A 27,693-nucleotide genomic window follows, 5' to 3' on the forward strand; every position below is an offset into this window, starting at 1 on the left:
GTAGCTTTATCACCTACTCTGGTAAAACAAGTTTATTTTTTTTCGTGCTTGAGGCATGTTGCGAGAACGCGAGAGATAGGACAACCAGTTTCCAGAAAGCGTTTGCCCCTCCTCAAGACAATCGCTACTGGTACTAGAAATATTCCGAGTTCCTTTCCTCAGCTCCCAAACAGCAAAACACCAGCAGTTTCGCTTGGGCGGCAGTAGTAGCCTATTTTGGATTGATATGACTTCATTGCGCTCATTGAATTCTGCCCGTGACCTTGCAGAGGTGAAACCTTGTGATACTAAGGCTACTGAGTAAACATTTGGTCTTAACAAAGCGCGTGCATGTAGATATATTAACCTTATTTTCTGACAGCCTTCCTACAGTCTTCCCTAATTTAACTTTCCCAAGAAAAAATATAAAATCCGCCTTTACAAGGAGCAATATATTTGTCACATTGTCAACTTATGCTGTTTATACTGTTTATACTGTTCATACTGCTTATATTTTTTAGTACTTCTATTTTATTTTATTTTATTCTATTTTAAAACTTATTGTTGCACTACTCTGTGGCACTGTCACTTTTGCATTTCACTGTATACTTGTATGCACGTGACAAATAAAGAATCTTGAATCTTGAATCTTGAAACTTTGTGCTTCCAAAGCCTCCAGTGTTACCAGATGTTGCCCTCTGAGTCTGGTGTTACTACTGTATGGTCACAGGTAAGCGTCCAGGAAATGTCAAGACTGATGATGTGAAAAAGTGTGATCTACAGCTGTTCGCTGGAATTAATGAATCGTACCTAATGTAGCTATCATTGTCTTAAACATTTAGACGACACACTTCTATAAGCTAGTCAATTAAATAGCTAGTAATGTTTAGGCCTTGCAGTCAATTGCCCCATTGTCTTGTTAGCCTAGCTGTCTTTGTTTGACCAATAAATATTTTGAATATCAATATGAGTTCCCGCAACACTAAAAGCACAGGAAGACTGAAGCACTGGAGATAAGGCACCATTGAGGGGTTAAGGCACCATTTGAAAGGGTGTGGCTATATCCTCTTGCCTAAACAGTCTAATCCACCATTACAATATATTTCATATATTTTATGCCATATGAAACACACTGAAAATACTCAAGAAAATACACCAAAAAAAATATTGCGTAAATGATAGTCCAAATGATGGTTTGGATAGCCTTTGGTGAGCCTAAGGGTGTGGTAAATTCCAAAGATAATTGTTCACTAAGGTCTCTGACAGGGACACAAAGCATGGACTTGGATTTGATGAAGCAGGTAAACGCCAGCGACTGCTCAACCAGCTCTGCATAATCAACAACACTGATGTCAATGGCAACACGACTCTGTCAGACGCAGCAGGTGGAGGTCAGTCAGAGGTCATTATCCGAGAGGGGCTGACATCAACACACAGGTGAGAGAACCCACCCCCAACAGAAATACTAGAAAAATAAGTTCCAGAAGGAACTTTGTGGGCTTGCAAAGTTTTATTTTGGTAATGGAAAAGGTTTAAAGTGTTTCAATAGATAGTGGGTAGAGAGTTGGTTGGTTGAGTGGTTGGGAGTGGTAGAGTTGGTTGGATAACCAGATGAAAGTTTTTGGAGTTACAAAAAATGTAATAGTTTAATAGGTATCAGAAGCCCTTTTTATCAGGGTTGATGAAGATTTTCTGGGCAGTTGAAAGAAAGGGGTGGTATAGAAATATCAAAACAATTAAGAGGTTAATCAGTATGGGTTATACTGAGTGAAGCAGTAGTGACTGGTGAAAGGAAGAAAGGATTATGCTAGGTAGTTGAAAGGTTAGATAGATAAGGTTGGAAAGATATGAGGATAGATAGATAGTATGTTAGAAGGTCATAGATAGACACTGTAAATAGATAGATAGATAGATAGATAGATAGATAGATAGATAGATAGATAGATAGATAGATAGATAGATAGGATGAACCTGGGGTAGTTCAGTGGAGTGAGTAGAGGGTTGGTTGGTTGAGTGGTTGCGAGTGGTACAGTTTCTTGGTTAAGGGGTTGAGAGTGGTTTCAGTGGATTAGAACTGGTAGCCAAGAGAGTGTATTGTGTGTAATCATTCTAAGAATGTGTTCTGCAGGTCTCCTGTTTTTATTCAAGAGTTGTGAAAGTTCCATAGCAGTAACAATGGGGCTCTCAGGATGTTGGCCTAAATCAACATTCCACCATGTTAAAAGATAGGAGTTTTTGAGTTACAATAAGCTGAATAGTTTAAAAAGTATAATGAGTTTGAAAAATATAGGCAACTCAAGTTAGACCTCTCTGCACGTTTTAAAGTTTGATTAAATAAGTATGAGCAATAACAATAGTTCGACTTGCTGAAGCAAGCCACTAATAATAATAATAATTTGTATGAGCAAGCCCATTAATAATAAGAATAAGTATGAGTAATAACAATAGTTGGACTTGCTGAAGCAAGCCCATTAATGAGCTTGAAAGAGCTTTGGTGCAACTTTGTTACGAGACAGCTCATACTTCAGAGCACTGTTTACGTCTTCATAGAAACATTTCCGGATTGTATAATCAACTCTCATGATTGGCCCATTTACGTAGGCACCACGATCATGTGACTGGCTAGAAGGCTCTGGGTTGTCTTAAATTCTACTCTGTAGGGAAAGTAGTAGACATAAATAACAGTACTTTAATATCTTCATACCATTGATTACATATAAATTATTCTTATCAATGACATAAATGTAGTTCAGACAACCATGTGCCAGCAAACAGCTCTAAACACAAATGTAGCTTGCTTTATATTGAGTTCTACCCGAGCATCTCCCCTTTTATAATGGTTTTTCGTCCACTGCCCAAAGAGGATACACGCCCACTTTGACGCACAGAACAGGAAAGCACTTTGAGCTTTACACTGATTATTAAGTAAATAGTTGTTCAGCTCCGGACAACAACGTCGGTTCAGCTACTGCTGTCTTCTCGACATGGAAAAGGAAAACCTATCTGTCGTGTTGCATTCTCAAGGCGATCTGAGACTGGTAAAGTGTTCTCAACTTCACAGACTCATACTAAATAATGCCAGAGCAGATGCCAGCTTGTGGGAGATATCACAAAGTATCTATCCAGCTGTGGTTTGCTTTTCAAGATGTGGTTCTGATGATTTATTTGCAAGCAATTTGACGTGGTTCAACATGTGGTTTTGATTATTTATTTGCAAGCAAATTGACGCCAATAGTAATTGATGTATTGCAGGAACAACGGCCCATCCCTGAACCAGGTTTAAATGGTATGATGATTCATTTAATGTGGCATACTTCGAGATCTATCTAGTTATAAATAATGTCCTTCTATTTACATGTCTTGGATTTCAGGGAAATTCGAGTATCTGTGTCCTAGAGAGCACTTATGGAGATTCTGCTGCTACTGTACATTTCAACGCACATTTTGCTGACCTAAATTGGACATTTCCTATGTCCAGAGGTGCTTCTACAAATGCACTCCGTTGGGATCTGCGGGTCTGATGTGCACTACTGGCAACATGGGCGCATAGGTGACTTTGTGGTAAAGAAGCCCATGGTGCTGGGGCACGAGGCCTCTGGTAGGGTGGTGAAGGTGGGATCAGCAGTGAAGCACCTCAAACCAGGCAAGTACTTTACAAGTACGTTAGATGTACTCTTAAACCGAAATCACACGGGATCCGTACGTCCGTTGCATCCGTTTGACGGTCAGTAGGTGATGGTCCGTTAATTCACACTGAATACGAAAATGTGTGTGTCTGTTTAGAGGAGCTCCCTCCGTTTTGTTGCATTCCATGCTCCACTGCACCGTACATCATGTGTAGGTATAGCACGATTTAGCGAAATCTAGACCAAAAAGATCCATGCAAATGATCTAGGCTAATAACTGTAGATAGCTGCTATGGCTAATATTATTAAAACAGGTAACTACTATCTACTATTCTGTCAATTGTCTCTGTACTGGTTACTGTATTCAACATTACATCTACAATGTTCTCAAACACTTTTATTGATTTTCCTGACCTGCTTGATCTAGGCGTACTTCAAGCTTTGAAAATAGACCTGTTACCTTCATTTTAAAGGTGAACAACCTCTCTGTGTATTGACTTATAAACGTGTGTTTGGTGATTAGGCGATAGAGTCGCAGTTGAGCCAGGGGTGCCTCGAGAGATGGACGAGCACTTTAAATCGGGAAACTACAATCTATCCCCCACCATCTTCTTCTGTGCCACACCCCCTGATGATGGGAATTTGTGTCAATATTACAAACATAGTGCCAACTTCTGTTACAAGTGAGTTTATCATTCTACTATCCAACGGGATGAAGGTGATTAGCAACATACTGCCAATGTCAACCTATTGCTTAAGCTGCCTCTGTATGAACAGGTTGCCTGACAATGTGACGTTTGAGGAGGGGGCACTGATTGAGCCGCTGTCTGTGGGCATTCATGCCTGCCGCAGAGCTGGAGTGACCTTGGGCAGCAGTGTGTTCATCTGTGGGGCAGGTAAACCTCAGCTGCCTGGAGCATCTGTCCTTCATTTACACTGGCACTGAACAGCTAGAGGCAGTGTGGGACATTTGCAGCTGTCCAGGGTTTTGCTCAATTTCTGTCGCAAAGGAGATGAACATGATTACATTGCGATAACATGCCCATGCAAGTTCGGAAAACCAGTGAACCTGAACACCTGTAGTAACAGACATAACAGATCCACTGTTCTGGTAAGCAAACATAAATAATTAACATATGTAAATACATTAAGCAGTACCCTAGTAAAACTGTTCAAGTCATGAATGAAAGGGTTGGTTAGATATTCTCACGGTTTCTAGTTGATGATACAGTAGATGTATTTCACACACAAACCCTTGTGCTCGATGTTTCACAATGACCAGCACAACTAAAAAAATATCCCTTCAGGGATTGTTAAAAATTAACATACACATTTGACCTAAACCTCTCTCTGTTATTCACCTAATTTCTACAGGACCAATTGGGCTGGTCTGCTTGCTTGTGGCTAAGGCTATGGGTGCCTCACAGGTGGTTGTAAGTGGTAAGGCTAATTGTTATTTTATACAATTAATTGCATACCTATGTTTCTAATCCATATGTTCTTTTTTTTTAGAAAGGCCTCCATTTAGAATGTAGCAGATGTGAATGAGGTAGTCAGTTTAGCTTATAAGTCTGTTGTTGTCCATAGAGCTACAAGGTACCTAGTTTGGTCCCTCTAGTAGCACATTGAGCTGGCGACTAGAGACCAGAGTTTATATCCAGTAGGTTGCATTAGTTCGTAGTCCTTTCTGTGTGCTCTCTCTCTTCCCTGGTCTGGTCGGACTGTCACAGCACTCTATCTTTCTTCCCAAAGACCTGACAGCAGAGCGTCTGGCCATGGCCAAGGAGCTGGGTGCGGACTTTCCTCTGACGGTAAAAAGGGAAGATGGACCTGAGGAGCTGGCTACAGTAGTGGAGAGTCTTCTGGGAGCACAGCCTCATATCACCATCGAGTGCACTGGTGTGGAGAGCAGTGTCCAAACTGCCATCTATGTATGGAACTACCATCAAAATACTGACATCAGGGCATATTGTCACTGTTATTGACAAACTGTGCCTGGTTTTCAGTTCAACCCAAGTAGTTTCATCTGTAACAAAACACTGTATTTATGTTGGCATTGAGGTAAAAGACGAGGTAAAAAATTAAGCAATCAGAGACAAAATGTCAAGTGTACTGTAGCTAGTGCTTCAACCTTGGCTGATAACATTGTAATGTGTGTTATGTGGATGTTGCCAGGCTACCCGTTCTGGAGGAGTGGTGGTGCTGGTGGGGCTGGGCTCAGCGATGACCACTGTCCCATTGCTCAATGCTGCAGTCAGAGAGGTGGACATCAGAGGGGTGTTCCGCTACTGCAACACGTACGTTAATCCCTCTCTCTCTCAAATCATCAAGGTCAATAATTATCACTAGTTGCCGCATTTCACAAGGGAGAGCCCTACAGTATAGCCAGGACAGGAGTTGTAGTCACAGGTAAGAGATCAAATCATTTGCTGCATCTTATCTACCTTTTTTTCTGAAGTGCCCTCCCCCTCATTGTTTTGAAAGAATAGGATTGGTGTAAGTATGGGCTTGAGATGTAGGGGCTTTACACGTTACAGGGCCGACCCAAAAGCCCAATACAGCTGAACTCATTTCGGCTCTGAGGGTTTACACCCATCCATTCCTTTTAAATCCATGTGGGGCAGTGCACAAGTCCAACCATAACATATCTCTGAGGGAAGATTGTCTTCATTGTTCCATCAAGGAATGAAGTTGTTCACTGTTTTCATATTTGTTTATACTGTATGTAATGCCTTGGTGTTGTCCTGTTTTAGGTGGCCAATGGCTATTGCCATGTTGGCCTCTAAGAAGGTGAATGTGAAGCCCTTGGTGACCCACCGCTTCCCCCTGGAGCAGGCGGTCCAGGCCTTCGAGACCACACGTCAGGGTCAAGGGGTCAAGGTCATGCTCAAGTGTGACAAGACTGACCAGAACCCGTGAGAGGGCCACTGAGAGGACCAGCACAGACAACCATAGCACTGTAGACCTCAGAACCTACAGCTTTTTGTTGTTTGTTTGTGGAGCGCCATGGAAACACACTTTTTAAATCATCTATTTTTAAATCACTTTTCAATTTAACTCTTTGATTGCTGTATTTTCTTCATAATGTTGTAGTACTATCAGATACTGCCTTTAAATCGTACCTTAAAAGTGTTAAAATATGTCAAATGTCTTTCGTAGTAAAATGTTGAAATTATGTTTGGAAATACATACCAATTATAGTGTTTTTTTGGATCTTATGCATCTCAAGCTTTCTGCACTACCTAGCTGTTGCCACCAGGGGGAACCAGAGGCTTAAGGTTAGGTAGGATGTAATATAAAAAGGAACATGGTTCCTTGTCCAAACAACATACTAAACAAACCCTTACATACTAAACAAACCCTTGATTCAGACTGGGTCAATCTGATAACTCAATATACACTTTTCACGTTCAGTTTAATGTTGAGGCAGACACAAATGTGGGTTTATTTTTTATTTTATTGTTATCTTGCCATCATACTTGACTTCATACTTATCATAAGAGGCATGCACACAGATAATGATCATATTGTTAATTTTCAAATGTCAATTTTAGTACAATGTATTTTAAAACGCATTACTCAGTGGTAAGGCTTCTTCAGTCACAGTGTGAATCATTGTTCTCTTTCTCTCAAGGCTGAAGCCTGACACGGGGGAGATGTTTGCAGTGACTAACTGTGATTCTTATAGGAACACAATACTAGACAAGGTTCTCTTTATGTACAGACATTCTAATACTGCTTATGGCAATGAACACAGCTCGAACAACACAATACATTCACAATCGACTCAAATGTGTTTCTGTTGAGAAACCAAAAGATGAACATAGTAGCACACATATAAAATACACTTTCAAGTTTAAAACATTGTTTATGCTTTTGGGATCAAATCAATGTATGTTAATAGTTTTCAAATAATTGTTATTAAAATGTGTGAGAGACACTGCTGTCCAAAAATGTTTGTTTGTACATGGAAAAAAAAACTTTTTAAACGAGTCAAGAACATCAACCCCTTAAATGACTTGTTGTCATATTAAGGTTGAATTTGTGTATTACCCTCTAAAATTAGACAAAGTTCAAATATGGATGGATATGGCGTTTGGTAAAATAAAACCTCCACCTCCATTGGTTTGATGTACAGTATCACCTCAACAAAATGAGATTATACAAGTCACTCCCAAACCCTTTTTTTGCCTATATTATAATAACAACTGACTTTCAATCGTCCCTGCAATCAAACCAGCAGGAAAATGACAATACATATATACAAAGCAATCGTGGCCCTTTCTTACTACTTCACACACATTAGCTAAATATGAATTCACATGAAAAATAAATACATCAAAGAAATAAAAGAAACAATATACAAGTACCATATTACATTTACATGAATATAAAAAATAAATTGTGATGCATTCACTCTTTCATTCCATGAAGTCTCACTGAACTGACAATCAAAACACAAACAACACAAATAAATAACGTAAAAATCATCTGCTTAGATGACTCTTTAGTATAGTATTAACATCAACAAAATATCTGGAGTGTCAGTTTGATGTTAGCACAAAAAAGGTGGATGATAAAAGTTAGAAGTCATCAACACGGAAGAAAAAAATCTGTCTGGTCATGGAGATGAACCATCTGTAGCCAATTATTTGTCAGCTTGTTGTGTCCACCAAGGCTGTCAAACAGGTCTGGAAACAATCACGCTTACGGCTCCTGGGATCTGTCCCTCAGCTATATGTACATAGGAGTCTCCTGTCCCGTTAAGAGTCTGAACATGGCTGCTGGCATAGTCTTCATGTGAATCTGTTTCAGACAATGACATATAGCACATATTTACTGTAAATACCCACACCAGCTACTTTCTGCTGTAGTTTCTCTGACTGTTTCTTTATTGACAATGTCTCTATCCCCTTGTACCCCAAATGTAAGTATTAAAGCAGGTAAATACTCAAGCAAACATAGGGGCAGACAGAAAACCGAAAAAGTGTTTTATACTGTGATATAAAACATCCTTACTCAGCTAGGTGACATGAGGAGGGTTTTCCAGCTACCAAGACTAGTGCTGCTGTGAACTAGACTATTTCATTGTGCTGTTTTCTGAGTTATTGAATGTAGACCTATCTATATGGGTGTCTAATTCTCACCTCGCCCACAGAGTTGGAGAGGGCTTGGACAATCTTCTCGTGTGCTGTGGCCACTACACTTTGGCCATTGATCTCTATGATTCGGTGGCCGACTCGGACACCCCCTCGCTCAGCGATGCCTCCACGCATCAGACTGCAGATCTGTAGGTTAAGAATACAATAATGTTTCGCACATCACTAATGACGTTCACTCAAGAGAGAGGAACAGCTGCATTCCAAAAATATATTGAAATATATTGAAATACATAAAATTAGCATTTCTTTGCCACTGAAATACACACTCTACTCTCCTGTAGGTCCTTAGGGTATCAGGGAGGCATTCCTGAGCCGTTTTGCTCCTCTCCATTAGCTCAGTTTGTAGTGACTGCCTGATCAACATACAGCAGTGTGTAACAAATTCAGCAATAGATACGTTTTTGCATTTAAGCTAATTCTAGTGCTACCGAAATGTATCAATTCCCAATTGTTTCTTTCACTTTGAAAGCGTCTAGTAATCTAAAATGTGTAGATTAGTGGGACAAATCCTAATTCACCACTGTGAGAGCAATGTGTATCATTAACATATTGAACTGTACAGTAGACCAAAAGCTGAGATCTGTGAAGGACAAGGTTAGGTTGATCTGTATGCAGTGGCAAGGAGATGGCAGTTCAAACTGAGCTGAGAATCTACACTGTAAGACAATAAAGCTCTGAGTATTAGCCTCTGCAATGATTGCCAGAGGAGATAGAACAGTAATTGCATCTAATATGCAGACCAAAAAAGCAGCAGTAGATTTCCAAAGGATATTGTCTGACTACACCTATTACTCGAGCGATTGACAAAGTGTGTCAGAAGAACAATGTTTTACAGTAGATGACTAGAGTACACCAGAGACTTGAATCATATACTAGTACAAATACATTAAATGACAGCACCTGCATATGAAAGCAAAATAGTTTTATTTTATCAAAGAATTAAGGCTATCTTTGAGGTATTTAACTTGAAAATGTGCTACCTACAATTGATTAAATTGAGGGCCTAAGTTATGAAAGGAAATATGCAGGTGGAAACAGCCACAAAAGCATTTGTATAGATCCATACAGTCTGTCGTCTTGTATACTTTGATACAGTATTCTACCACTGAGGCTTTATTTCTTTAGTTGTAAATGTTGAAAACAGCTTTTAATTATTTATAGTGTTGTCTTCTCCTATTCAGAGCAACACGCCTGCTTGAGGGAGCTGAGATTTAATTTGACAAAGACATAGATCTTGTCTTGATTTTGATAAATTCAACCTGTGCACAAGAGCACCAAAAAAAACACAGGCCTAGACTTACTAAGTGTTTGCATTTGCTCTTTTCAACAGGGAATAGAAAACAGAAAAGAAGCTAGGTTCAATTCCCTTTGTAAAGAACAGGTGTAATCTTTACAAACACTTATATAACTTAAATGACACCAGTACTTAAATATAAAGTTTGACACCTTGCAGAGGGGACAGTGCCTGACCCGCCTATACTTACAATCCCATTCTGGACACTGAACCCCAGCTGATACTTGAGGTCTGGCCTCTTGATGAGGACGGTGGTGACAGGGGGACAGCTGACAATGTTCAGCTTGACTTGCACCTGGTTCTTCAGTCCCTAATGCACGCAAAATCATCAAAACACTATGTATTCATGATGCGGTAAGGTAAATGTGTCTAACTATCACAGAATGACGCTCTTTCACTATTACCAACCCAGCTATTTAGCAGTATTCTACCAAGAACCTATGCAAAAAATACATTTCTAAAATATACTACTGACGGTGAATTGTTTTGATTACACAGCAATGCAGCATAACTAAGCTGGAAGCACTGGAACTGTACCTTGATGATTCCCTGACAGGTGGCGAGAGGCAACCCCACCAGACTGGTGTTGTTGATGGACATGATCTGGTCTCCGATGCTGAGCTTCCCAGACCGGGCGGCGGGCCCACCGTTCATCATGTTGGCCAGGATCACCGTGGGCAGGATGGAACCCCAACCAGACTCCACAATTACCACACCCAGGATCTCCCCCTTCTGCTTGTCTAGCTGCAGCTGCACAGAAGCGCCAGCCAAGGGAGAGACAGATGAGAGAGATGGAGAGAGAAAGAGAGAGGGGTGATGAGTGCAGTGAACGTGGTTGCTGGCTGGAGGAAAATAAATCATTAAACCTAGTGTGGTGGAAGGGGAGAGAGAAAGTGCAGGAGTTGAAGGAGGTCAAATGGGTAAGGGACTACAGTAGTGACAGCTCCTTTGGTACAGTAATTGGCCCACAGGCCTTCTCTGGCTGCTCATCAGTCACAAACAACACAGAAACTATCTCATCTAAAGTAAAGGGGCACTGAGGATCTCAAGGTCCTCATAGAACAGGTGTGCCTGAGCAACATCCTCATAGAAATGTGAGCCAAACCTCTTTGCAGTTTTCTGAGTTGGAGAAGTGGATGAGGTCGTCGTTATACATCTCCTGTGTGTTGATTATGTCGCTGTACTCCTTCTGACTCAGGTCCTCCGGGTTAATGCCATTGGCTCGCAGAAACTCCTGATAGGCCACACTGAATGCCTGGCCAATGGACTGCGCAATGAGCTGGGCCTGGAGTGGTGATGAAGAGACAGGAGAAGAATAAATAACAGCTACAGTACCCGTATTGGCAGAGCAACAATCCACCCCTCACAATGACAGCGAAGTGGGGGAATCAGAGAGCTACTGAAGAAGGACCCAGATCAATATGATATGTGGAAGTATTCATTGCTGTGAATGAATCAATAATGAGATTCATAATGAACAGACATTATGAATCAATAATGGCATTCTTTCACTTATGCCAAGTTCAAAATCAATGTCTTAAGCTATTTGGGGAATTAGGTATGGTCTTGGCAATGCAGCAAACATCATTCAATCATGCCATATAAACTGATCAAAACAACCAAACTAGTGATTGGACAACCAAACTAGTGAACCCAATGAAGCCTGTACCTATATTAAATGATATGTAGAATTTGGTAAATTGTCTATCAGGCTCATCAGCAGAATGGGTGAGTAATCTGATCTGATTCTTCCCCTCAGGCTGGGTGGGGATAGTGAGGTTTCCAAAGACTGGTGGCATATAAACGTTGCCTTCATATGCCACATGCTGGGCTTTGACAAACACATGAAACCCAGAGTTCCCTTGGCTGCGGTGAACAGGGGTGAACATTGGCCATATCAACCATGACAGACAGCATATCACACACTGACATCTGGCTGTTGACCAAGGGACAGGGGAGCGCTTGCTTGTGGTTGAGATGTCTTGGCAATAAAGATCAATGTTATTGCCTGGCATGGATTCCCTGCATCACTGCCATATTCAGACACTTCTGCTCCTGACCGGATGTAGGGGGCCAGCAAAGCTAGCCATTGTCATAATCTAGAATTTGGACATCTGACCTGTAGATCACGGACTACAGTCAGTTAACTATATAATAGATGTGCATTATTAAGATACTGTGGGGGAAGAATAATTAAAATATATACAGTAATTGTTGCTTATGAGCACAGGCTGAATGACTCATGTGATAATACTCAGATTCACTGGGCTTTTTATCCCGACAGCTAATTTGACAGGAGATAGTGATAGACAGGAACGACTGCAATGCAGGGGCAGAACGACTGGCCAATCAGAACAGGATCCTCTTATTACCATACTGTACCACATACAGCACATTGATTCTAATCATCCTCAGTCAAATTTAACTTCACTACTTGTTTACCATTCAATCATGGCCTTAAGAGATAGCCACACCTGCACATATGCAAGCACGCGCACACACGCACACGCGCACACACACACACACACACACACACACACACACTTACGTCCTCAGACTCAAAGACATGGCAGATCATCTTGTACTGCTTCTTGGCTTCAGGTGCTCCGGGCGTGGTCTCAATGCAGTCCTGGGAGGCTGTACGGGGCATACGGCGTCTCGCCATCAGCACCACAATGTTCCCAATGTCAGCAATGTAGGAGATGGTGCGCAAGGCATTGTCCATCATATTTTCCTGTGTAAAAAACAGCAACAACTATGAATAACTGGGCATTCCCAGTTTCACACAGGTAGGTATTACCTGTAAATAATGTACACTCTAGAATGCCCCTTCAGACAATCAGAATTGCGTATTCAACAAAGCTGTGGTATAACTGTGAATAACAACCATAACATATTCTGACAACTGAAACAGATAGATAGTATGAAACATTATTAAATGCAGAATGTCCAGTTGGACCCATAAAGCAGAAATGGGCAGTGTGTGTGTGTGTGTGTGTGTGTGTGTGTGTGTGTGTGTGTGTGTGTGTGTGTGTGTGTGTGTTAGAAAGCTACAGAGGATGTATGATAAGAGGTGTATCTGCATGTGTTTCTGGTACTGTAGATCTTGACTGACAAGGAGCAGGAATGGTTTGTTCCGTCCTGTACGTTCTTCAGAGATACGGGTCATTAGTCTGTCAGCAGAATTAATGATGCAATTTGTCTGTGCATGCTCTGCCTACAACCTTTCACCTTTCTCATGGTGAGCATGGCAGAAATCCATGCATTTCCATTCAGTCAGCACACACTTTTAGCAACATAACAGACAGGCATGGAAATCACTGCTCCTCATCTTCTTTACAGTACACATTGCCTCTGGTGTACAAACACATGGTTTAACTTCTAAGCTATTCTATTTAAGATATTATTCACACATATAGTATTTATTTCAAAGGTGCTTGGTAAAAAATGACCATGATTTAATCCATGCAATACTGTAGCAAAAGACGCACGAACTAGGGGGCTAGTCATTGATCTGGGATTCTGGGCATGTGTGAGGATGAGACAAGAAACACACAGATGAAACAGGGAGGAGGGTGAGGGTGGAGTCAAGGTGGCCTTTGTCTGGTCTTTTTATGGGACAGCAGTTTATGGGACAGCAGTTTGTATTAGGTTTGGGGTCAACTCAATTTCAATTCAGTCGATTCAGGAATTGATTTTGAATTCCAAAATGGAAAAGCTTCTAATTTTCAGTTTATTGAGAAATCACTGAATTGTAATTTCAATTTACTTTCTGAATTGACTGAATAGAAATTCCACTGACCCCAACCCTGTGCAAACTCTCACAAACTGACACATTCTCCCTGTTCCCTTTGTGTAGGTTGTGAGACCATGGCAGGCAGACATGGAGAGGAGAGATACTGCATTGCAGCACATCGGTCTGTTCCAGTCAGCCCACACACTGCTGCTCAGTCAGCCACACAAACAGACAGCCAGTCAGGGACAGCCATTGTTGCCAGTGATCTCCCAGCCCTGCTCATGCTGCTGCCTCTCTCATAATGTACACTCCTGTGGTACCACTATAGACCAATGACCACTTTTAAACCTTGACAAATCCTTTCTAAGACCTAGACCTAGCATAGATGTTTCATAAATAATTTATCAGCAAATTTGTATTATATTGCGAAAGGATATAAGTTCCTACTAGCATCTTGCACTTTGCCAAACATGACATTTAACTATTTTGCCACATTCTATACCATGACATTTTCTTATAAATAATCAGTGAAGGTAAGAAGTGTATAAAGGATTTATCTATCTAGAATATGCAGTATACATTTCAAGTGGGACCACACTAGTTTCCACATGAATAAGGGATCCTGTACCAGGTTTCCAAAGCAAAGCTCTACATTGCATCTTTCTATCTGCAGCAGAAGTACTGTTCATCTTCAAGTTATTTGACAAGCCATATGGCACAAAAGTGTTTTGTGTTTTACACAAAATGAACATTAAATTCCAGAATGTTCTCATTTCTGCATCAACCAGCCTTCATCTGTTTGTACTGTACTAAAAGTCTCCGTCTGCCAGATGTCAATTGAGGCTTTCTGGCTTTGCACAGAAAGCATCTATTTTGGGGAATTCAGCTAAAACGTCATAAGATGAAATGAATATATGATCATAATCTGTGACAGTGTGGCTATGGCATCACTGCATTTGATTTATCCTGTCACAGAGGACAGGTTCATCTGTGTGTGTGTGTGTGTGTGTGTGTGTGTGTGTGTGTGTGTGTGTGTGTGTGTGTGTGTGTGTGTGTGTGTGTGTGCAAGGCTCTCTGTCTTGTTATTCACACATTCTGAGGACATCCAGGCCTGTGTTCTTCAGACAGTGTGCATGTGTGTGTGTAGCTGTGTGTGTGTGTATGTGTGCGCCTGCGTGGGGAGACTCACTTGTGTGTCTGCGTTGAGAACTTTGATCCTCTGAGTGGAGATGAACAGGTCCACCTCCGTCAGGGTGTGTGCGTCCCCCTCTGGGCTCTGGAGAGAAGAGACAAAACAGGAAGTAGGTAGTTATGTCAGAGCCCTGTGGCATCAGAGGAAAAACATCCTGATGACCAGACTGTACCGGAGGGCCCACCAGGGACCCTGGTTAACAGTCTCTTCTCTTTAACTCCTGTTGAGAGCGTGTTTAAGGCTGATTCATTAATCATGTCATAGGTTGGGCCTCAATCTCTGGCAGAGACACTGCCTTGTTGTACAATGATGGACTGTGGCGCCAACCATAAAGACCAGCCATTCAATTGTATAGGCATTCAGTTCATAGTTCCAAAATATTGATCCAAATCATAATTGAAGCACATAAGTCTCTCTTAAAGGATTTGATCTCTCCAACATTACCATTGGACATGATGGTCATGCTCATAATATGCTCAATATTATAGTTCTACACAGAAAGGGTAGTACTGTAACTAGGTTAACAGTCATAATACAGTCCATGAACATTGTGACAAAGAATGGAATACATCTGAAATCAAAACAGGCATGTTTGTGACAGAGGGTACATGCAGAGCGGGGTGGTGGTGGGGAGGGGGTTTGGAACATGAAGCAGCAGCAGCAGTGAGGGCTGGTCACAGAGGGACGTCTTTGGCACCGGACCTCAGATCAATAGGCATGTCATGATGATGGTGTGTTGGCACGGCACTGTGACAGTGCCCAGTGCTAAGCCATTACCAGCAGTCTATGAATGCCAGTCACAGACCTTGTCTAATTGCCATACATTGGGGACTAATTAAATCATGTTTGATTCTGGATCATTAAGAAATGATATGTGTAAAATGAGCAGCATACGACAAATATTTTTTAAAAGCCTTAGCTAATACATCATGTAAGGAATTGGGAGTAATTCATTGGATGACATGCTTCATAGTATTCATTAGTGGTTTTAGTTGTTCCATGGCTCTGTTGTTTTTTAGTATGATTTCCAGTGCAGAGGCTGCAGGGATAGCATGGTCCTCCAGCCTCACAGTGCAGAGTGATCAGATGGCAGGGAGGTGATGGAGAGATTCCTCATGACTCTGGTAATCTCCTCACACTCCATGATCAGACCCTCAATCCCAAATCAACCCCTAGTCCTTACCCCCTAGACACTTCTGTAGGTCTGAAAGCATAGATTAGACAATATATAAACAAGATGGCAATCATTCCACCTAGTTTATGACTAGGTATCTAGGGACCAGGGGCTAGTCATTGATCTGGGATTCTGGGCATGTGTGAGGATGAGACAAGAAACACACAGATGAAACAGGGAGGAGGGTGAGGGTGGAGTCAAGGTGGCCTTTGTCTGGTCTTTTCTGATTGGTTTTACACACCACCTTTTTCTTGATTTTGGCAGCCTTCTGAACCCTCTGGGACAGGCGTTGGGACAGAACAGGGTCGTCAGACACGGGAGCGGCAAAAACGCAGGGCAGGAAATAAAGAAAGTAAAAGAACGTAAGACTCAAAACTGTAAACCAAACAGCAGGTGTGCTATCATTGCTCTGACAGAGAGAGGAGGGATGGCACAGCTGTGTTCTGCAGAAAAACTAATTTAAACAGCAATTAGAGGGTTATAATTGCTATTTTTCCTTTGAATACAGCAAATCATAAGACATGCAAAAATGAGTTTGATACTGTACCTTGATATCAAAGAAAAGGGAAAGTTGAGTGTAGCATATGCATTTCATTAATGTGTTTGATGTATTCTTGAAATACTCTATAGACACCCTTCAATACAAATGTGAAACACAGTTGAGGCAAGACATGCTTGGCACACCCTTACACAAGATATTCTTTCTTGTCAACAGCAGATCGAAGACCTCTTCAATAAGCTGCATCTATATTTTGATCAACCAATAACTGACAGCAGATGAAAAGTCTCGGAGCGTGGGGTGGAATAACAGCAGACCCCAGCATCAGTAGGAGGTTACAGTACTTCATAGGGTGTAATAACAGCAGACCCCAGCATCAGTAGGAGGTTACAGTACTTCATAGGGTGTAATAACAGCAGACCCCAGCATCAGTAGGAGGTTACAGTACTTCATAGGGTGTAATAACAGCAGACCCCAGCATCAGTAGGAGGTTACAGTACTTCATAGGGTGTAATAACAGCAGACCCCAGCATCAGTAGGAGGTTACAGTACTTCATGGGGTGTAATAACAGCAGACCCCAGCATCAGTAGGAGGTTACAGTACTTCATGGGGTGGAATAACAGCAGACCCCAGCATCAGTAGGAGGTTACAGTACTTCATGGGGTGGAATAACAGCAGACCCCAGCATCAGTAGGAGGTTACAGTACTTCGTGGGGTGGAATAACAGCAGACCCCAGCATCAGTAGGAGGTTACAGTACTTCATGGGGTGGAATAACAGCAGACCCCAGCATCAGTAGGAGGTTACAGTACTTCATGATTTACTCCTGTGTCGTTGTCAGTCCCCATCCACCAAGAGAAATGGGATGTCATCTGACAAATTTGTTACTGAGCAGCTTTCATATTGTCTACACAACACATTGAGAATCCAGAAAGGGCTGTCTTTGTAGGGAATATGAGCATGTTGTTACTGTAACAAAACACGAGATTTCATTTCAGAGAAGGATGCTACTTGAGAGAGATCCACAAACAGCTGCACAAATGTTGAAGCACTGTATTGAGACACAGGACCAGAGAAAGGCTGGTGGGTTTGTGTTTGAGAGCCCTGAGCTGGAGCAGGTTGCTCTGTTCCTGTCCCATCCCATCATCACTCAGGCCCTGAAACCTCTGATGCCATCGGGCTGAATGTTTGTGTTGCTGTGACTACCCAGGTTATTTGTGATTGTACAGGAGCAGAGAAAATGGCCCAGTCTTTGTTTGGTAACGCTTCCTCCTCCACCTTCAGTTGTCTTGATAAAAGGCGGACATCTGAGTCCCCCAGCAATCCACAGCAGAATGCCAAAGAAGCCAGAGGAAGGAAGGAGGAGGCGTGGGCGATGAGGATACATAAATATTGCATCAAAAGAGGGAAGCATGCCAAAAAGATCAACATAAATAAACCATATGGGCTGCTATTTACCTGCAATGCTAAGTTTTTGTCTGGCTCAGTTGTGTCCATTTCATCAAAACATTTAGGATAGCAGTGTAAGTATTCATCGAGTGTGTTGTTGAAGTGCTATGATATCTGGCGGGGGGAGCACCCTATCCGGTCTGGAGGGAGGTGTGTGTGATGGGGAATGCTGCCCAGCACTGATGGCATGTGTGTGAGGAGATGGTAGGAGATAAAAGAGCCCATTCCCCTGTTTCCAGAGTGACATATGGCCCATTCATCTGCGGACAAGACATATTATCTGCAGTTCCTCCTTGGACGAGAACAAGTATCATGCTGTCAGATGACCTCCTCCACAGCTGAGAAGCCACATGAAAATAATGAAGGAAAAAAGACCTTGCAGTTAAGCGTTGCCATGGTTTCATCTTCAAAGGCCTTTGATGGTAGTGAGAAAGAGGACAGCTTAGATTGCTTTTCAGCGGGATGGATGGTGCCAGATCCGCTCAGCAGTAAAGGGGCCTTCAAGACTGAATTTCCCTCAAATGAAAATACCCAGAGGCTGGCTGCTGTTCAGATGTGAAGGTTAGCCGGTCCAGTCTAATGCCTGCTGAAGCGGACTGCTGGACAGGAGAGAGAGTGTCACTGTGTCACACAGTGAGGGGCAGGGAAAGGGCCAACCTGACCTGCCTCAATGAGCTAACACACACTTACATCTCTGGAGTGAATGACCTTGCCACAGGTGTGTGTTTCTAAAAGTAGATCCCAGCCTAGTGCCACTGGAGCACTGTGAGGCAGGCATGTCATCTAATATTAACAACACTGTACAGCGGAGGCCATGTTTAAACAAAAGAGAGAAGAAATAGGCTATGCCTGTCCTGGACAGCTTATGAAAATGTACAGTGTAAATCAAATTCAAAAGTAAATCATCATTATCGCCCTATGTACTGTATGTGCTTTGATACATACTGATATACCTGAGGTATAGCTTGAACAATACAATAGCTGCACAAACTGAGCTCCCAAAATCAGGCAGGATACAGGAAACTCAACAAACACATTTCACTGCATGTGAATATATACAACTTCACATGTGAGAAAGTCCTAATTTAACAGAGAAACCTGTCCTCACATTATTGGCGGTTTAAAGGCCAGACTGCAAAAAGCAATCATAAATCTGCTAGCTGAAAGCCAGTAGGCTTATTGAAGTGATTGAAATGCACTGTGGCCAAGGCTGTGTTTGAATATTACCATTCTCTCCGCCTCTCCATCAGTATGCAGACAGCAAATGTAGAAAATGGTCAGGAAATGGAGCAGGAAACATAACCTCTGAGTGTCAGCAATCCCATTACCCTAGCCATGTGGCACGTGTGCTCTAGTCCAATCTGGACAAACTGCTGCCCTAATGGACTGTTCATTCTGGCCAAATCTCAAACTGCTCTGGAGAGATAAAAAGCATTGATGTCCATGTGGATTTAATAAGGCAATCTGGATCTGCCTTTAATTAAAAAGGCCAGCACCCCATGTCAACAATTAAACTCCAATTATAAAACATTATTTCTGCCTGCCAAGAGAGCAGAACCAGCTCTAATATGGGATTCTAGTAGATTCTAGTAGATTCTAGTAGAGCATATTTTAGGTTGTTATATCTTAGTTAACGTCGTCTCTCAGGCTTTGATCCACCCTTTTGCATACCTGTGATTGGAAAACAATATTGAAAAGCAGGGAGGTACTTTTCAGTCAGTTACTTTTTCAGGCAAATCATGATGTCGTGGAGGTGGTGCTCCAAATGGACTCAGGGCTGAAAAATTCCTTGGATAGGTTTTAAATATTTTGAAGTCGATAACAAAAAGCACGCTGAAGATGTATGTAGAGAAGCTAAGTATAGCAGAGTGGGCAGAGGTGGTTTGTCACGAACAGAAAAAAAGGAATTTACCAGACTATACAGTATCTTAGTTGCTTTGAGGAGAACATATTTTTTCTTTTTAGGATTTGTAATTCAGATGTAACTTCAAATAATAAATAATACATGTACACCATTGGGGAATGCTTCTTCCATAGGGCATCATTAAATTGAGACTGATTAAAACCACTGGGATGTAAACAGACAGCTGAAGGACGGTAAACTGGCCCACTGGGCATGAGCATGATTCTACAGAACCTCTGTATCATAGCAATAGTCCTGTTATTCTGATTGGACACTGTCTCCTGGGGTGTAAACACACAGATCTGACACATTACCTCAGAATCACCTAAAAACCTCTCCTACAGTCAGAGCTGAACTATCTGCATTCTACAAGATACAAATACACAAATACAATATCAGAAGAACTTTCTTTTAGGGGAATATTTGGACGAGTTTTTACTTCTGTAGTATTTACATGGGAATGACGTGACAATAATAGGTACTTTCTGGTACTTACTGCAAATAATTTACCTTACAGGTAAGGTCAGAGACCTTATGTGTGTGTGTCTGTGTGTCTGTGTGTGTGTGTGTGTGATGGGGGGTCTCTCCGTACCTTGACCCGGCTCACAGCTTCCTGAGCCTGCATCATGCGGATGTTTTTAGACGGGTTCCGCTCTGACAGCAGCTGGGTGGAGCCCAGGTAGTTAGCAGCAAAGATGATGCCATCAATGAGGTCCTCTGGCTCACAGGGGCCTGGAACTGAGAGCAAGAGAGAGAGAGATAGAAAGAGAGAGAGAGAGAGAGAGAGAGAGAGAGAGAGAGAGAGAGAGAGAGAGAGAGAGATTGAGATTGAGATTGAGATTGAGATTGAGATTGAGCGAGAGGACGGAAAAGGGAAGGAGTAAGATAATTTACTGCAAAATTGTCCTGCAAAAATACGGAAGACATCTTAGAGTTATTTTACAATCTACAAAACAAATGTGGTTGTCAGTGTATACTTATTGGCACTGTATGTACAATGTACCTGACCCTAACCCTAAATTAACCCTAACCCTCATCACTTACACTAAGCCCTCACCCCACCAGTGCAACAAAGTCTGCCAGTTTAACAGATATGATCTGGCCTCTGGCCCCATGACTTTTGATTGATTGCTGGGATGCCTGTTAACTATGACACTCGGCCCACTGCAATCAATCAATCAATCAATCAATCAATCAATCAATCAATAGGCAGTTATTTAGACTCATAAACCTTGTAGATACGCAACAAAGGGTTAGGGTTAGTTATTTGGACTCATAAACCTCGTAGATGCACAACAAACATCTCACCACTGGACCTCTCACCCCATGGACTCTTTCACCACCTCTGGGCATTCAATTACTTTAGGCTTTGAATGTCATCATTCTATGTTCCTTTGTAATGTTACCTCTGAAAAAAGTCTGGTGAGTGAATTGTCTTGCTTCAGGCTAGAAGTTGCCTTGCTATTTTGTGGCAACATCATATCACTGATACACAACATTTACAGTATATTACACTGACAGCTATTTTAAAAAATCCCAATGGGAAAAATGAATGGGATTTTTTTTGCTTGAACCGGAGGTAAGTTCACAGACTACATTTTGACGAAACTACTTGCCTCTCCCTTGCTATTCCTGTTGTACATATTTAGTACTGATAGGTCATTACATAGCGACTTCGTTATTATGCTTTGTAATATATTGTTTATTCTCTTTCTCTTATAGAAACAACCTTGACTATCACTTCCACTAGTAATGATCTTGCTGGTGTGTGTGTTTGGGGTGTGGTCCAGCCAACAGTGGGTGGCGCTCTTTTTCACACAATCTAAACAAATCAAGCACTGCAAAGCTGTGGCAGTTGGGTATTATGCAGAGAAACAATCAGAGGATTGAGCAGTGAAATGCCCGCCTGCGGGTGAGAGCTAAGAAAGGCACAGGGGATTAATCTGGTTGTGTGATATGTAGATGTGGACTCTGTAACACCCACTGAGGGACACAATGCACTGTCATGATTTGAGTGTGAAAGAATCAGCTCAGCCTCCTCTAAGATTAGGTCCTAAATCTGCTCTGCAATTCATAGAAAGCCCCAACATCTCTGACCAAACAGAGGCCTGATGCTGGCCTGTAGCCCTCCCACTTTGATCAATCACTCATTAAAATGTCTGGCAGAATGATGGATTGTCCAAAGAAGGTGTTGATGAAGTGACATGATTATTTTATAAATGCATGTCATCATCGCTCTTGACTGTCTCGTTCATCATAATTTTTCAAACATGGGGAAAATACTTACTGATCTATTCAGTATCTCTCTGTCTACACTTAAATATGCCATGCATATGAGTATGGAGCAGGAGAATGTTCTTTTTATGTTAGGGCGTTGTATGTTAGTGACGTGTCACCCTGCATCTAGCTCTTTGAGTTGTTACAGTACATGTGAAACATCAGCTCCCTACACTTGATGTGCTATAATCTTCTTACAGACAATATCTGATGTGAATTTGATTCATTTTTGTCTTCTGATGTCATACTCAAAAGATTAAACTTCTAGAGCAGATTATCAGACACAGATAAAAGGAAAATAAAGTTGTGACTTACCATCAACAAAGCTGGGGAAAGATGCAGCCTTCTTTGTTGGCTGAAAAACAAAAACAGAAATATGCTGGTCTTATTTATTATTATTATTACTATTACTACTACTACTACTACTACTACTACTACTACTACTAATAACAATAATAATAATAATAATAATAATAATAGAAAATAACAAAACATAGAAAAACTGTAAAGCCCCAACAGTCTGAACAGCCCTTATATTGTCAGGAAGAGTGTTCCAAAGGCGTATATGTCATAACACTAAAAGAAGAAAAACACCTCTGTGTATAGCATTTGACTTCCACAAAAAACATGAAGAAATGTCTATAAAAACACTCTTCTTGAACAGATACGGGAGAAATAGAAGAAATTATGGAGACAAGAAATTGATAGGGTTATATATATATTCTAATGTATTGTGCTATGAATTAAATGAGCAGAGTGTACAATATAAATTGATAGGAAGGAGAGGGAGATTCTGTGAAAGAAATGGTCTCAACAATTGCACTTCAAAATATGGTGACAAGGTTGAGCATAGGCCTTTACATATCTATTTTACCTTTTAGTTGTTTACAAAGATGTGTATCAACTTTAAAACACCTTAACAAGACCATGTAGTCAATACTAGTTTGCTGACAAAATGACTGAGAGTCTGGACGATGCCCGGATAGCCGAACTGTGCTGTTAGTTCTGTGTGCATAAATAAGAGGCCATGTTAGAATGATGAGAGTAGGGGAAGGAGAGAGCTCTTCTGGAGGTTGTGCAGAGCTGAAAGGACCCAGTCTGAGTGTCAGGTCAAGGCTGAGTGCTTTTCCCTGATGTAAACACACAACTTACTGTTCCTTACTAGTGGCAAGAAAGGCCACAGCCATTTCCCCTCCTATCATGGTAGAGAGGAGAGGGGAGGGGGTCACATACAGCAACATCCTCAGAAGACATTCAAGAGAAAAATGTCCCTGATAACACTGCAGACCTCCAAAGCAAACTGTCTAACCTGGGGACCGGGACTTAATTTATGAATTTACTGATTTATGGATTCTAACTAATTATCTGTATATGAATGTAAAACAAAACAACCTGAGCCTAAGGTCAAAGACGGTTATGTATTCCTCACAATATTAGCCAGAACATTTTTATTTTGCCTGCTGCCCTAGACTGGTCCAGACTGCTGTCTTCTCAACTGGTCCAGACAGCTGTTCTGTAGACCGGTCCAGACAGCTGTTCTGTAGACCGGTTCAGACAGCTGTTCTCTAGACCAGTCCAGGCTGCTGTCCTCTAGAGTGGTCCAGACAGCTGTTCTCTAGACTGGTTCAGACATCTGTTCTCTAGACTGGTCCAGACATCTGTTTTCTAGACTGGTCCAGACATCTGTTCTCTACACTGGTTCAGACATCTGTTCTCTAGACTGGTCCAGACAGCTGTTCTCTAGACTGGTCTAGACATCTTACCTCAGGGACGTTGTTGTTTTCCAGTGGCACGTTAAGATCAGAGCGCTGCTGTTTCCTTGGCTGTTCTCCACTATGGGTCACCTGTGGGGGTTGAGAGAGTGACACATGTGAGACAGACGAGTCTCAGTACCTCTCCCTTGGCTAGCTAGAGCTTACATATGCATAATACATTTCTCTCGGTGAAACTTGGAAAAATGAAGGTCATGCTATTAATAGACATACATTGAGTAGTGTGTGTGTATCATACTGTACTTATATAACAAACACATGGCACCACAGTGTCTTGAGTTTTACCACTTCTAAAGATGCGATAGCAGTACATTTTCCCTTTGACATTGACTGCACTGTCTCCGAAACTGCTACAATTTGATGTCCTTTTTGTCTAATTAGTGCAAAATTGTTATCCATGATTAGCATTCAACATCTATCCAACATCAGCCTGTGCAAACAGTAATTACTAAATCTGATTTATTTGTTTAATAGGATACAATGGTAATCCCTGCTCTGAGAAAGGAGGCAGCATACACCCCGAATCTGATGCTCTCTCCAATCTACTGTGTATACGTATGATAAAAACATGTATCTGTGTGTATACAGTATATGCCACTGCAGTGAGTCTTTGTCACAGTACAGCCTGATACATTCCATAACATTTGGTGCTAGAAGTCACAGTCAGAATGATGCTTGTGTATTTGTATTTGTCAGTGACTATTCTGTGCAGTATTTGATTGGAGTTCAATCCATTTATGTGGCCTGTCCCATGTCACACCCCTAACACTGTACAGCACAGAGGACATACTGTACAATCACACAGTGGAGCAGGTGGGGATCAGCATGTTGCCCTCTCAAACCACAGGATATAGGCTTTCTCCATTCACCATCTGGATGGTGTGTGTGTGTGTGTGTGTGTGTGTGTGTGTGTGTGTGTGTGTGTGTGTGTGTGTGTGTGTGTGTGTGTGTGTGTGTGTGTGTGTGTGTGTGTGTGTGTGTGTGTGTGTCGGCTCCCGAATAACCCTGACCATACACATCTTACCTTCAGTGCTGTATCAACACTGTATCAACACATATCTATGCTTCTTAATACATGCTCTCTAAATACAGTCTTCTGCAGTACACCATTACACCATCCAACTGAAGAGCAGGAGGACTATGGTTTATGGCTGGGTTATAATCCTTTTATAGGATTCACTGGTAAATAACCCAAAATGTGACATTTTAAAACCAAAATCATGTTTATCCTGGCAGATTAGTATTAAACTGTAGAAGGCATCAGAATCTTTGAAACATTTTGAAATGTAGAGTGTAAAAAAGACTTTGATCGCTCTGCCCTTGATCTTGCTGTAAAATGAAGAACCACACTCTTAGAGGGATTACCCAGTACATCAACTAGTCCAACAACCTTCTTAAAGTTATTACCTCAACTTTGCTTCTTACTTTTCATTCACATATGCTAGGCAAGAGATTCATTGGGAGTGTCTTACAAAAACATACCAACCTATAATTATAAATGATAGCAATTATATTGCACTATATTGCACTTTTCATGAAATAAACAAAATATAGCTTTCACTGATATAGCCAGTCCATCACCTTTGTGTAGCAGCCACCTGGGTGATGCCATGACAGCCATGTTGTACCAGAACTGTCACCACATATCAGCTGTCATGGGGTCAACTGAGGACTCACCTTTCAGATACATTTTACTGAATAATAATTGCTATAATAAAATGTGTAATGAGCATATCTAATACAATTTAATAAGTGACCATTGAATACAATGCAGAGCAACATTTTCATTAAAGTGGATTCATCAGATTAATATCCAAGGATCAAACTTTGAATACATCAAATCATACATAATCGACTGTAGATCATTTGAATCTGAAGGACCTTTGGTAATTACTTGACATCCCCAGACCCACCCAGCCTCCTCTGCTCTCTCCCTCTCACCTGTTCTTGAGCCCATCTCTGTCTCTCCTCGGGGGTGCGAGCGTGTACTTTGAAGCCCCTCTGGAGTTCAGGGTTGTTGTGCCGTGTGGAGGGGAGGTTGAGGGACTTGGGTCTGCTGTCGTGGCGGTGAGGGACATAAGGGGTAGGCTCAGGCTTGGCATGGGTCTCAGGAGGGTAGTCGTTGGGCACAGGGTCTAGTGCTAGCTCCTCTGGGCTCTGGTCAGTGCCACTGCTCAGGCTGCCCATGCTCATACTCATCTTGATCTCGGCCACTATCTGGTCAATGTCTTCCTCGGCCTCCTCTCCCGTCTCCCCCTCCACCACCACCTTACGGCTGCGGTACGGGGACACATGGACAGAATTCCCATTGTCCTCGGGGGCATAGTAGTCCCCAGTGTAGCCCACCCCCTCCTCCTCCACATCCTCCTCTTCGTTGGGGAAGTACTCCTCACTCTCCTCCCCCTCCTCCTCTTCCTCCTCCCCTTCTCTGGGCAGGGGCTCCTGCAGGGTGGTGGGATGGTGGTCCAGGATGGGCTCTGGTCGCCCATCATAAATCTGTTCGTCTGGGTCCTGCTCCACCACCTCACAGCGCACCTCCCCTTCCCCCCACTCCTCCACAGCCTCCTGGCACTCATCTGTGTCGGCAGGCTGCTGGGCCACATGCCCGCCGCTGGAGTCGCCTTCGTTGCAGTCCATGCCCTCCAGGTAGCTGTCATCCTCAGGGCAGTAGCGGATGTAGTAGGTTACGCCTTCATCCTCTTCTGGCAGTCCTTCATCGTAGTCCTCATCTTCTGAGGTATTGTTGACATAGTCAGAGCTGGAGTCTCCATCCAGGCTGTCTGCATGACCGTGGCCGTAAGCGTGACTGTGGCAGTGGCAGTCTGCGCTGTCGTGGTTGTGAACGTGACCATGGCAGTCTACATGGTTGTGGTTGTGAGTGTGACCGTGGCAGTCCGCATGGTCGTGGTCGTGAGCGTCACCGTGGCAGTCTGCATGGTCGTGGTCGTGAGCGTCACCGTGGCAATCTGCATGGTCGTGGTCGTGAGCGTCACCGTGGCAGTCTGCATGGTCGTGGTCGTGACCGTGGCAGTCTGCATGGTCGTGAGAGTGACCGTGGCGGTCTGCATGGTCATGGTCATGAGTGTGACCATGGCAGTCTGCATGGTCGTGAGCATGAGCGTGGATGTCTGCTTGGTCCTGGTCGTGAGTGTGTGTGTGGTCGTGGACATGAGCGTGCTCATGATCTGGGGTGGTGGGTGTGGACGGCCGGCTGTCCGTCAGCTCTGGGTCCTGCTGGCTGCAGTAGTGGGGCTCCTCCCCCTCCCTCTCCCTGTCCTCTGGGTGCTGATGCTCCAGACCATGAGGCCCGGTGGGGTAGGGGGCAGGGCAGGGCCGGGCAAGGGGCTCGGCCATACTGCAGCTGCTGCCTCCACTGGTCCCTGGCCTCTTCCTGTGAGCCATCGTTGGCTGCTTACAGGCCATTCATCTCTAGCTGTCTTCAGTCCTGTCAAACACAGACACAATTCCATGAGAGATCTCACTATAATCATAAAAAATTAGATTGTTCTGTGTGTGTGTGTGTGTGTGTGTGTGTGTGTGTGTGTGTGTGTGTGTGTGTGTGTGTGTGTGTGTGTGTGTGTACACGTGCATGTGTATACTGTTTGTATAAGCCCTCTGAGGACTTCAATC

The 27,693-nt window shown here is 42.5% G+C and overlaps 2 protein-coding genes across 2 annotated transcripts; one reads left to right on the forward strand and one right to left on the reverse strand.

Moving 5' to 3' along the window:
* The first annotated feature begins 2,872 nt into the window (after positions 1 to 2,872).
* On the forward strand, positions 2,873 to 7,759 carry sord (sorbitol dehydrogenase). Its single transcript, XM_083665108.1, has 9 exons — positions 2,873 to 3,017; positions 3,232 to 3,265; positions 3,458 to 3,622; positions 4,129 to 4,288; positions 4,383 to 4,501; positions 4,980 to 5,045; positions 5,358 to 5,536; positions 5,781 to 5,902; positions 6,359 to 7,759. The coding sequence occupies exons 1-9, from the start codon at positions 2,964 to 2,966 to the stop codon at positions 6,522 to 6,524; spliced, it is 1,065 nt and encodes a 354-aa protein (XP_083521234.1). The 5' UTR covers positions 2,873 to 2,963; the 3' UTR covers positions 6,525 to 7,759.
* Positions 7,760 to 8,339: 580 nt separating this feature from the next.
* On the reverse strand, positions 8,340 to 27,486 carry apba2b (amyloid beta (A4) precursor protein-binding, family A, member 2b; the record flags this gene model as incomplete). The annotated part of the gene is made up of 13 exons (XM_083664808.1): positions 8,340 to 8,411; positions 8,753 to 8,893; positions 10,252 to 10,371; positions 10,599 to 10,811; positions 11,167 to 11,346; positions 12,610 to 12,795; positions 14,987 to 15,073; positions 16,408 to 16,440; positions 20,607 to 20,752; positions 22,607 to 22,646; positions 24,055 to 24,135; positions 26,005 to 26,859; positions 27,232 to 27,486. 13 exons carry the CDS (start codon positions 27,484 to 27,486, stop codon positions 8,340 to 8,342), a joined length of 2,409 nt encoding a protein of 802 aa, XP_083520934.1.
* Between the last annotated feature and the right edge of the window lie 207 nt (positions 27,487 to 27,693).

Source organism: Argentina silus (assembly GCF_951799395.1).
Source record: "Argentina silus genome assembly, chromosome: 2".
Classification (NCBI taxonomy): Eukaryota; Metazoa; Chordata; class Actinopteri; order Argentiniformes; family Argentinidae; genus Argentina; species Argentina silus.